At 41.2% G+C, this 12,134-nt stretch overlaps 2 protein-coding genes across 2 annotated transcripts; both read left to right on the forward strand.

Annotated features, from left to right (window-relative positions):
* The first annotated feature begins 1,556 nt into the window (after positions 1-1,556).
* LOC135253898 (E3 ubiquitin/ISG15 ligase TRIM25-like) lies at positions 1,557-8,148 on the forward strand. The gene is made up of 6 exons (XM_064333734.1): positions 1,557-2,327; positions 4,500-4,595; positions 4,843-5,076; positions 5,779-6,240; positions 6,963-7,156; positions 7,359-8,148. Exons 1-6 carry the CDS (start codon positions 1,740-1,742, stop codon positions 7,426-7,428), a joined length of 1,644 nt encoding a protein of 547 aa, XP_064189804.1. The 5' UTR covers positions 1,557-1,739; the 3' UTR covers positions 7,429-8,148.
* Positions 8,149-9,637: 1,489 nt separating this feature from the next.
* Positions 9,638-12,116, forward strand: LOC135253901 (E3 ubiquitin-protein ligase DTX3L-like). The gene is made up of 3 exons (XM_064333737.1): positions 9,638-10,376; positions 11,233-11,426; positions 11,639-12,116. The coding sequence occupies exons 1-3, from the start codon at positions 9,762-9,764 to the stop codon at positions 11,706-11,708; spliced, it is 879 nt and encodes a 292-aa protein (XP_064189807.1). The 5' UTR covers positions 9,638-9,761; the 3' UTR covers positions 11,709-12,116.
* Positions 12,117-12,134: the final 18 nt, after the last annotated feature.

Genomic DNA, 12,134 nt, shown 5'->3' on the forward strand with positions numbered 1-12,134 from the left:
GATGAGTATGTATTTTGGAATGTTCCCTGAAAATCGTAAGTTAGTGTTCTAGAACTCCATTGCTTTCAATTATGAGTAGTGATTGTTGTATCAGCATTAGAATGTTCAGTTAAGAACATTCTAATCACGTATTTGCGATCTCACACGTTAAATAATCAAGCATTAAAATGTTGCTGGTGCGATAATCTGAACAGAGTCTTGGCACATCGTCTGAGTTTGGGAAGAGCAAACATGGTGACGCCAAACTGGAAGAACAAGGCCCTGCAATTATCAAACATTTACATGAAGGCCAGCTATGCAGGGTTTATTAGCCTGTGTTTACGATCAAAGAAGTCTCCTTTATCTTCAACCCCAACGCAATACCATGCTGTTTGATGCTTGCAGGTGAGATTGCTCCTAACGAGTCCAGCTAACTCAGTGCGCTTTGACTCTGGTAAAGGGCCTAGAAAATTATCAAAGTTACCCAATTACAGAGTTTTTTCGGTCGGCCACTTAAGTAAAGCTTGGTCAGGTGTGGACAGCCCAACCTCCTCACTCTCTATCACAGTTTCAGAAGACTGAGCTGAGACCATGTTCACTAAACACACCAGGCACTGGAGACTCCTCTGTGTCCTGCTTGGTTGATTCATATACCTATGGATAGTACAGCTTTAACAGATTAATATGACGGAGCTGAGTGCACTTACAGTACAGGCTGAGGAGTTGCAATAAAATAATTTTTGTTCTGAAACCTACTTGACAACTGCCAGTATATTTAACTTCAAATAGTAAACCTACGATGGGCAGAAATTATGCTCAGCCCAACGATCATAAAAAGGTTTCATTTTGTTTTGGGATCTCAATATTTTATCCTTTGCCAAATATGTGGCTGCACAAAACCTGTAACTTAAACCATTAATGAAGTTCAACTATTTTTGTTCGTTTCCGCTTCTTTGTTCTTTCTTATCTTGTTGAACAGGTAAAGGACATGGTCACGAGGTAAAGGACCATAGTGTCATGGTAATGTGTTCCTGTCTGTGTTTCCCTTGTTGGGCCGCCAGATGGCGGCACTTCTGTTTTGTGTCCTGCTTGTACCATGTTTAATTGTATGATTGTCTTCAGTTGTTCAATTATTGGTTCCTGGTTGTCTCGTTTTCCCTTCCCTCTCTGTGGCCTGATTGTTCATGGTGCCCTCCTGTGTCTGGTCAGTGTCTGTTCTATTTAAGTTCCTTCTTCCTTGACTCAGGTGCTGGATCCTTGGTTTGTCTGGTTGTGTTTGGTCTGATCATGTTCCTGCTCTGTGTGTTCCTGCCATGTTCTGTTTCCACGCCCTTTTGGATTTTTGGATTCTCTTTGTTCCGTGTTTGAAGTTTTCCTTTGTTTGAAGAGTTTCCCTGCGAGGCGTTTTGTTCCCTTTTGTTAAGTAAAGTCTTTTGTTTTTACCCTTTTGGAGTTTGAGTTTTTCCCCCTCTGCATTTGGGTCCTAACCCCCGCACGCACCCTGACACATAGGTCATAAACTAGGGTGGTTATAAACTAGGAATAAGGATGAAAACAAAATCCACTTACTGTCTGTCCTATCAGAAACAGGTACTCTAAGACTAATCGCATCTCTCTCTCTACACACACTGCTCAGCCTGGCCTCAGTCCATAGCCACACCTCCTGCAGCTGTGGGCTGAACCAGGATGTCATTCCCATTCTCTGTCATGCAGTTTCAGAGAAACTAAACATAACGCTGTTTGTCAGTGTGAGCAGTAAAATGGCTGAGGCCAGTATCTCAGTGGATCAGAACCAGTTTATCTGTGAAATCTGTCTGGATCTACTGACGGATCCGGTGACTATTCCCTGTGGACACAATTACTGTACGGACTGTATTAAAAGGTGCTGGGATCAGGATGATTGTACTGGTGCTTACATCTGTCCCCAGTGCAGAGAGACCTTCTCCACAAAGCCTATTATGAGGAAAAACACCATGTTTGCTGAGGTGGTGGAGAAACTGAAGACAGGACTCCAAGCTCCTCTTCCTGCTTACTGTTACGCTGGACCTGGAGATGTGGCGTGTGATTTCTGCTCTGAGAGAAAGCGTAAAGCCATCAAGTCCTGTCTGGTGTGTCTGGCCTCTTACTGCAAAACTCACCTCCAGCCTCACTATGAATCTCCTGCCTTTAAGAAGCACAAACTGGTCAAAGCCACTGGAAACCTACAGGAGAAGATTTGTTCTCCTCATGACAAACTGCTGGACATTTACTGTCGTACCGATCAGCAGTGTATCTGTTATCTGTGTACGATGCATAAACACAAAGGCCATGATACAGTTCCAGTGGCAACAGAAAGGACTGAGAAACAGGTAAGGAAAGGAATTTGTCACAATCAAAATGCTTAGTTCTGGCTTTAATAGTAACAACACATTGTAATATGAAAAAAAAAGTAAATTCCTACCTCACATTCTGAATGACTGAAACAAAATGCATGCATGTTGATGCAGGGGGTATTACAAAATATATTCTGAAGTTTATTGTACTATAACGAATTTGAAATGTGTTATAGTACAGTGTGTAATTGTTGTGAGATTCCAAGTAGTGTACACACATTCCTTGTTAAACAGCAGAAGTAGGCACTGGATGCAAATTAGGTTGTTTACTGTAGAATGGATTCTGCATCAGTCGCTTGCCAGGTTGAGTTTTCAGATTTGTTTTTACACACAAATCCAAGAAAAGCATTTGCAATACAAATTTTGTACCCACCTGGCTCTTTAGAAAGTGTGAAAAAAGGCTCAACATCACATGCTATTCTGAACACCAAGCATTATGTTATTACAAGGTAAATAAAGTTTAATTATATATGCAAACATGTATATTTTCCGGGTGATAACAGTGAACTTGTGACAGTGTGTTTGACAGTGCCCCCAAGTGGCACAGCAAGTGCCACAGTCTGTCACAGTACAATAAACCTCATTGCATGCGCAGAAATCCTTACAGATAATATGTCCTGTCATGAATTTGTTGTGAACACGAACTATTCTACTTTGTGTCTAGTCCCTAAAGTAGGTTTGAAGTTTCAAATCCACAGCAATAAAGCAATTAAAACAGGAAGTGAACTGAGATGTTTTACTGAATTGGCATATTAGTATTGTTAGGACGGCAGCTGTGGCTTAGAGCATGCAAAGGTTAACATGTTCTCCTTGCACAGCTGATGCTGGAGCTCATTGGAACACAGGTGTTGCTGTTTAGCGATGCAATATAGCGTGAACTGTAATACCAAAGTATGACCTGTAATATCTTGGTGATTAAATAGATGGATGGAATGATTTGAAAGGTGATGTTTCTATCCGTAGCTGTACTGATGCAGGAAAAGACTAGAGAATGATGATGTGAGCATCCATACAGTGGAAAAATCCAATTTATCACAATTTCAATTTGTTTTCCGATATGCATGGCACTTCTCCTTCAAAGACCTGGCAATTCATCTTTGTCACCAGTAGGGGTGACAAACGTTTAAAATCTCAAGAAGTAATCGTATTTTATTCGACTATTGAATCCTGCACTACAAGAGAGATTCAGTAAAAATAAATATAATTATGAATATAAATATAAGAAAATATTTGCATGTTTCTGTCATTCAAGACATTTGTTTTGTGTAAAAAAATGTAAATAATTAAACTTCATTTTTTTCTGCTGGGTTTCAGGGGGTTAAGTTCATGCATGCAGTTGAACTTCATTTCTGATGTGTATCCCCAAATCCAATAACACAGTTCTCTTAGCAACAACCATAATTCGCTAGTTGCTCACAACTCCAGAGATATGGAAGCCAGGTGGTTTCTTGTCCAAAAAGATCTGCTTTTTTTCCGGGAATCAGACACCTCTTCTTTCTATTGTGGTTCTTGCATTTTGCTACATTTATGGTACATTGCATTGTGTTATGGACTTTTATTCTCAAACAATTGCCTACATGCGCTCTCAAACTAGAGGGCGTACTTGTGCTGTAATTCAAAATATTCACTTCGACCAACAACTGAGATTGTACAATAGAAAAAAAATTCATTTTTCATTGACTGAAATATTGCCGTAATGAATGAACATAAAGTTACATTAATCAAAATTTGAATCTGATGAATTAAGCTCCTAAAATTTTAATATGATTTAATGCATTTTCTAAATTATATTTGACATAATTAAATATAATCCAAGCAACAAAATATATGACAAAATAATAAGAAGTAATTACTAAAACAAACACAGATACTTCTGTTGTGCTGTCTATAGATCATGGCTACCTGCAACAGTCTGAAGTATAGTGTTGTTTAGTCACTCTGGCAGAAAAGGTTGCAAGCAGTTTTTTGTGATTCTACATCAAATGAATTGGGACACAATAACATATCACATTAAATGCAAATATGCCTTGTAAATAATTTAACAGTACAATTACATTTTCTGTCCATTAATTATACTGTAAAATATTTGAGAATGGTGGCAGTAGTATATACTACAATGATAGTGAAATGATTGGTTTATGTCCACAGAAACAGCTGGAGTCGACACAGAGTAAATTTAAGATGATAACCCAGGAGAGAGAGAAGGAGCTGCAGGATCTGAGAAGGGCTGTACAGTCACTCAAGGTGGGTACTGACAACAACCGCTGGAGAAAACAACAGCTGGCTTCTGGAAGAGCCATTTCAGGGCTCAGTCAGGGCTTACTTCCAGGCAGCCAGTGAGGAGCCAATTGTTGGGCTACTTCCCAGCCCTGTGGGGCTCAATCCCACAGAGCCACACTGTGGATAAAAAGGCTGTCTGTGGTCCCAGTAAGAGTGGAGTGAAAGGCTAGGTTAAAATGTACAGCCCTCCTCTTGTTTTGTCTCTTAACAGAGCTCTGCACAGGCAGCAGTGGAGGACAGTGAGAGGATCTTTACTGAGCTGATCCACTCCATTGAGAGAAGGCGCTCAGAGGTGAAAGAGCTGATCAGAGATCAGGAGAAGGCTGCAGTGAGTCAGGCTGAAGGGCTCCTAAAGCAACTGAAGCAGGAGATTGCTGAGATGAGGAAGACAGATGCTGAGCTGGAGCAGTTGTCACACATGGAGGATCACATCTACTTCTTCCAGGTAACATCATTCGCTCTCTCTGTCCAATGGAGCTGCTCCTGGTGGCTAGTCTTGTCAATGATCTCTCTCTCCCGCTCTCTGTCTCTCTCTCACTATATGCAGTATATTAGTGACAAGTTGTCGTCGAGTGGTGTTGACACTACTGGCTAAAAAAGGGGATCTATGTCTTTTAAAGAACTGGCGGCCAGTCACTCTTTTATGTACAGATTATAAGATTTTGTCTGAAGTGTTTGGTGAACAGGCTGAAGGAGTACCTTGCTGGTCTAATACGCATTGATCAGTCATACTGTATCCCTGGGCGAGCAGTCAGAAACAATCTGTTTTTTATTTGTGACATCTGGGACTGCAGGAGTTTGGACTCATTTCCATAGATCAAGAAAATGTTTTTTACTGGGATGATAAACGATACTTGTTTAAAGTGTTGAATGATTTTGGGTTTGGGGATTGTTTTGTTTCATGGGTAAAATAGAAGATTGTGGGAGTCGACATGGGCTTGGAGGAGTATGTCCTTAACAACTGGGGAGACATTGAGGGGAATTTTTCTAAGAAACTGGAAAAATGGATGTGGCTGGTGCCTTGGCTGATCCGAACAGACGATCAGTGACCATCTCTCTTTCTCTTTTTGTTTGTTCTCTCTCTCTCTTTCTCTGTCTCTCTCTCTGCCTGTCTCTCTCTCTCTCTCTCTCTCTCTCTCTCTTCCAGAGCTTTAACTCTGTCTGTGCCCCTCCTGGACCTGGAGACTTACCCAGCATCACTATCAACCCACATTTCTCCTTTGAGACTGTAAGGAAATGTGTTTCTGAGCTGAAAGAGCGACTGGAGGACGTCTGCAAGGGTGAAATGTCTAAGATCTCCAAGGCAGGCAGAGCAATGGGCATTTATGGCTGCTTTACTGAGACCGGGGAGCCCTCAGAAGCCAGAGCCACAGCAGCTGAAGTGGAGACCTGTCCCCTCTGCATGAAGCCCTTTCAGAAGAAGCAGAGGCTGATATGTACTCATGCCTTCTGCGAAGCCTGTCTGGAGAGATCTACAAAAAGACTGGGTCCCCAGTGTCCAGTGTGTCTAACAGCACTGGGAGTCCAGCCGGAGGGACGGATGACATGGAAACATTTTTTTGGATACGCTCTTTTAATTACATACAATATTCCTGATGGAATACAGATGGTAAGAAATTAATGTTCATTGAGAAATTCTTCATATTTCAAAACTTTAGGAGTCCCCCCATGTGATTGGGGGAAAATATAATTCCCCCTCTATAGCTGGGTTCGGTTGCTGGGAAGATCCCCTCTCTATAGCCAGGTTCTTCCTGAGATTCTTCCCACTGAGCAGTTCTTTCCTGCCCCTGTTTGAGTGTTTCTTCTTCCCACTGGACCCTTTCAGATATAAATGTCTTAATGTCAGCAATCTTAATAATAGTACAATAGTTGTTCATATGTATTGTAACTTATATATAGTAACGAAATACATTACATGTTTTAAGATTCACACTCAAAACAGCACATCATTGGTAATATAAATGTGCATGTTATAGAAGGAATTTTTCTATCAATATAAATGTATGACAGCAAGATGTAGAGACGACAAACACTCAGTTCAAACATGGCTTATCAAAAGTGATGAATTAATATTTTAATATTAAAAGTTTGTCGGACTCAGTCCTTCCTAAACTTCTTATTTCCTTTAATCTTGTGAAGTGTAAAATGTTTTCTTTTATGACACTGTCTTTGTTTAAAAATTAAATTGAGCTGAAAACCTATATATGTATGTATGCATGTTTGTGTGTATGTATGTGTGCATGTATGCATATCCACATGTGTACACATGCACACATAAGACTTGCTTCCATACAGTTCCCCTTTTCCCTGTGTGTTAAATTTTGTGTCCAGGAGGCCCATCCCAACCCAGGAAAGCCCTTTACTGGAATCCAAACATCGGCCTGGTTACCAAAAAGCCGAGAGGGTCAGGAGGTGCTGAAGCTGCTGCAAAGAGCCTTTGACCAGAAGCTGGTTTTTACTGTGGCTGCAACCGATGGAGGTGCAGACAGAGTCGTCTACACTGACATCCCCCATGCAGCAAACTGGTATGGCCTTTTAGAGTAATTACAAAATTTTTGCAGAATTTGATTTGGTGTATTTTTATATTTGTTGGTGTGAAAATGAATTATCGTCTCTCAGTTACCAGCAGTGTCAGTGTGACTGTAGAACCTATGAGTTTCTCCATGTCTCCTGTGTTGAGCTCAGTCCTGCTGATCCTTGATCAGTGTGTGTTTCTTTCTTCCACAGGGATGAGTGCAGACAGCCTGGCTTCTTACAAAAGGTGAAGGCGGCACTCAGAGCCAAAGGCATTCAATGACTGCATGAACAGACATCGAATTGTTGAATACTCTCCCTGTGCGTATTCACACACACACACACACACACACAAACACATGCGCACACACACAACACTCACATACGCACACACTACACATACATGCAAACACACATACTCACGTTAATTTTATATAATATGGATGATTTTGTGGATGATGAGGCTACAGTTCAGCTCTATGACCTGAAAGCAAAATTCTTTCCCCATCACCCAGGTAACACCATCACTGCCATAAAGCGTGGTGTTGGCAGCATAGTGCTGTGGGGTTGCTTTTCAGCAAGACAGAATTTAAAGCTTATTACCATGAAGGACATGATAGATGGAGCCAAATACAGGAAGAGTCTTGAGGAGAACCTGTTTCTGTCCTGAAGAGACTTACATATAGGACACAAATTCATGTTCTAACCAGGCAATGACCCAAAGCACACAAAAAAACTACCAAGGAATGTCTTTAAAACACGAAGGCCAGTATTCTGGAATATCCCAGTGAGAGCCCAGATATGAACCCCATTGAAAATCTGTGCTGTGGCCTAAAAAAATTGCTTTCCACCAACACTCCCGAACTTTGAAATTTGAAACTTTTGGAAATTTGATAGGAGGAACGGGAATTTCCCCTTGTTTTTTATTTCTTCTGTATGAAGTGTCCGCTTGTGTGTATTTACTCCTTACTTTGTGATAATAAACTTCCTTCCTGACATTTTGCATCAGGTTTCTGTGTTTCTTTATTTTGGTGGTACTGCTGTAAATTGCAGCCATTGCTTTCCTAGGGTTATTATAATCCAGAGGGATTTGGACAGTAACACTCTGGGTTATTTTAATCCAGAGGGATTTGGAAGTGACATTCTGGGCTATTATAATCCAGAGGGATTTGGACAGTGACACTCTGGGTTATTATAATCCAGAGGGATTTGGTCAGTAACACTCTGGGTTACTAAAATCCAGAGGGATTTGGGCAGTGACACTCTGGGCTATTATAATCCAGAGGGATTTGGACAGTGACACTCTGGGTTATTATAATCCAGAGGGATTTGGGCAGTAACACTCTGGGTTATTATAGTCCAAAGAGATTTGGGCAGTAACACTCCTCATGTGGGTAATAGCAGCAGAGCACTTGTACGGGGCAAAAGAATCCCTGATTTTTCACCCCAGTCACTTGACCATGTTCCAGTAAGTCCTGAAAATAAATGTTTTAATAAAATAGATATAAAGAACAGGTAATAAATATGGACATTAGCCTCACACAAAAATGTTCAACAAAATTACCTGCCTGCCTATACAGTTATCTATTATGAATAGTATTATCATATAGAGAGTAGGGATGTCATTTTTTCCTGCTTTTACCATTTACCACTCAACATTTCTATTAATATGTAAAGGAGATTCCTGTACTGTATAGCAAGCAGTCTTGTGGCAACATGTGCAACCCATGTCATGCATTTGTGAATTCTTTCTCTTCTGAGATCTCTGCCCCCACCCCTTCCCCCACCCCCCCTCCCCGGCAGAGTCTACACAAATAGCCAACATGTCCCTGACAAGAAGTAACTAACACCAAAATGCAAGTGAACAAATTGCATTTATGGAGATGCCTATTCATGCATGATAAGTATGATCTACAGACCACTGAGTTTACTGAAAAACAATAGGTAATTTGGGTTGGAATTTGAAAACAATTACCACCCAAATCACCTGAAAACAAAAAAAAAAAAGGCCATGGACAATTTTGTGGGGGATTAAAAAAAAAAAAATCATAGGAATAACAGTTAAATACAGTTACAGGACATTCTGGGGTAAAACTTGTCCCATATTAATTTTGACACCTGACCCCAATAAACACCCCCAAGCAGGAGAACAGAACTCCCCTTCGCTGGTGATTTTCAGCTCACGGGTGAGGAAATAAACGTGTTAAGAAGAGACTGTTGGTTTTCCCGGCTCCTTCACCACCCACAGCTAACAAAATAATAATCATTTAAAAAAATAATAAAATAAATAAAAACACCGGGGAACATCAAGGTAATTTGGCGTGTGTGAGTGGGTGGGGGGCTACAAACTTGAAATAAGGTTGAAAACAAAGTCCTCTTAACGATCTTCAAATCTGAGCCTGGGCATACCTGCTCCCAGAAACAGGCACGACCGGAAAGATCGCACCTTTCTCCCTGCATTACCTGTTCTGCTCAGCCTCAGTCCAACACCATACCTCCTGCAGTACCAGGAAGTCACTCTCAGTTTCATATATCTCCGGATCTTTCTCACACACGTTCAGAGAAACTACAATCCATTCTGAACTAAAACTGGCATCCGGCACACTGAGCAGTGAAATGGCCGAGGCCAGTATCTCGGTGTCTCAGAACGAGTTCGTCTGCGTGATCTGTCTGGATCTGCTGAAGGACCCGGTGACAATTCCCTGCGGACACAGCTACTGCATGGGCTGCATTACGGACTGCTGGGATCACACTGGCGTCCACCGCTGTCCGCAGTGCAGAGAGTCCTTCAGCCCGAGGCCCGCTCTGGGCAGAAACACCATGCTGGTCCAAGTGGTGGAGAAACTGAAGAAGACGGGACTCCAAGCTAACGTCTGCAAAGGTGAAATGTCAAAGACCTCCCAGGGAGACAGAGCAGTGGGCATTTATGATGGCTTTACTGAGACCGGGGAGCCCTCAGAAGCCAGAGCCACAGCAGCTGAAGTGGAGACCTGTCCCCTCTGCATGAAGCCCTTGCAGAACAAGCAGAGGCTGATATGTACTCATGCCTTCTGTGCAGCCTGTCTGGAGAGATCTACAGAAAGACTGGGTCTCCAGTGTCCAGTGTGTCTAAAAGCACTAGGACTGCTGGGGGACCAGCCAGAGGGACAGATGACATGGATAAGTGGGTTCAACATTTTTAGAAATAAATACTTTAGGATTATATACGATATTCCCAGTGGAACACAGACGGTAAGAATTTGATATTTATTCAAAAATACTTTGTATTTCAAAACTTTTTCAATCATGTGATTGGGAAGAAATATCATTTTTTCAGTGGTATCATGAGTGGAGTTCGCTGCAAATCTACTTCATCACTTTGTTTCCAAATAAATAACACATTTCATAACATTCTATTATCTAAGCAATAGGGAGTGATCCAACATGCTACTTTATTTACTATTTTTTACATTGGCAACATGCATCCTGTCAGTTATAAATGCATGAAGTATTCCTGGTATTACTGCTCCTTCCCGGGTTCCTCCTGAGATTTATCCCCACGGAGGTGCTCTTTCCTGGTGAGATTTTAATTACCTCCTGGCAGGTTTTTGGAGGTTCAGCCTCTTGTTGGATATTGTACATAGCACACCCCAACACAGCAGGTCACTGTAAAATAAAAATACTACTACTCTTGGGGATGTGAATTTAAAAAAATTTTTAGTTTTGAAATAAAAGAGTACACTCAGTAACAGTAACAGTAACTTACGTAATACATTACAATGCTTAGTTTTTAATTAGTTTTAGTTTTAACGTTTAAACACTTGCACTTAAAACAGCACACCACTGGTAATACAAATGTACAAATTTCATGCCATGGAGTCACAGCAATCACTGTATTGTTACTTGGATTATAAAAGTGAATTTATGATATATTGCGGTATGAATATTACGATCTCAGCCCTAGATCAAACTCATGCTGCAAAACAAACTTAGGCTGTTTTCTTATGAAGTGTAAACTTATGTATGCATACACACACGTGTATATACATACATAAGCTGAACTTCCATACAGTTTCCCTTTGCCTTGTGTGTTATATTTTTTGTTCAGGGGGCCCATCCCAACCCTGGGAAGCCCTTTACTGGAATCCGGACAGCAGCCCTTTTACCAAACACCCCAGATGGCGAGGAGGTGCTCTACCTGCTGCGAAGAGCCTTTGACCAGAAGCTGGTTTTTACTGTGGCTGCAACCGGTGGAGCTGCAGACAGAGTCGTCTTCCGTGACATCCCCCATGCAACATACGGGTATGGCCTTTTATTGCGATTCCCGCATTTTCATGCGAGATTTGGTGCATTTCCCCATTTTTCTGGTGTAAATATGAATTACTGGACATTTGGTCATCCCACAATTGCCAGCCGTGTCAGTGTGTGACCGTTGAACCTGTGAGTTTCTCCACTCCTCCTATGTAGAGCTCGGTCCTTCGGCTCCTTGATCAGTGTGTTTCTTTCTTCCACAGCCTTAAATGCAGACGACGTGGCTTCTTGCAGAAGGTGAAGGCAGCGCTCAAAGCCAAAGGCATTCAATGACTGGATCTAATTGTTCTATAAAAACACATCGTATAAAATGCTTTAATAAAAGCTGAGAATCTGCACTTCAAACACATGAATTTCTTATTACAAATCTAAAGTTTTGGTGTACACAGCCAAACCAAGTTGTCCCAAACATACTAAGGAGCTCACTATACATTTTGTAAGATTTATATAAAATTGGTTTTGTGGTCTGTTTCGACTAAAATATTTTTAGTTGTGTTACATCCTTTAATTGTGCTGGATTAAGGCAACGAGATTTCAGTGCATTCCGTTTTTAACTGTACAAAAGAAAAACAAGAAGAAAAAAGAAACCCTAGGGGCAAATGCTTTCAGAGTACACATTGAGCCTGTTGCAGCACAATCTGGGCTAATACAGAGGCCATACATTCTTAGCGAAGCAGAAAATATGGCTGACATTCATTT

Source organism: Anguilla rostrata, chromosome 4 (assembly GCF_018555375.3).
Source record: "Anguilla rostrata isolate EN2019 chromosome 4, ASM1855537v3, whole genome shotgun sequence".
Classification (NCBI taxonomy): domain Eukaryota; kingdom Metazoa; phylum Chordata; class Actinopteri; order Anguilliformes; family Anguillidae; genus Anguilla; species Anguilla rostrata.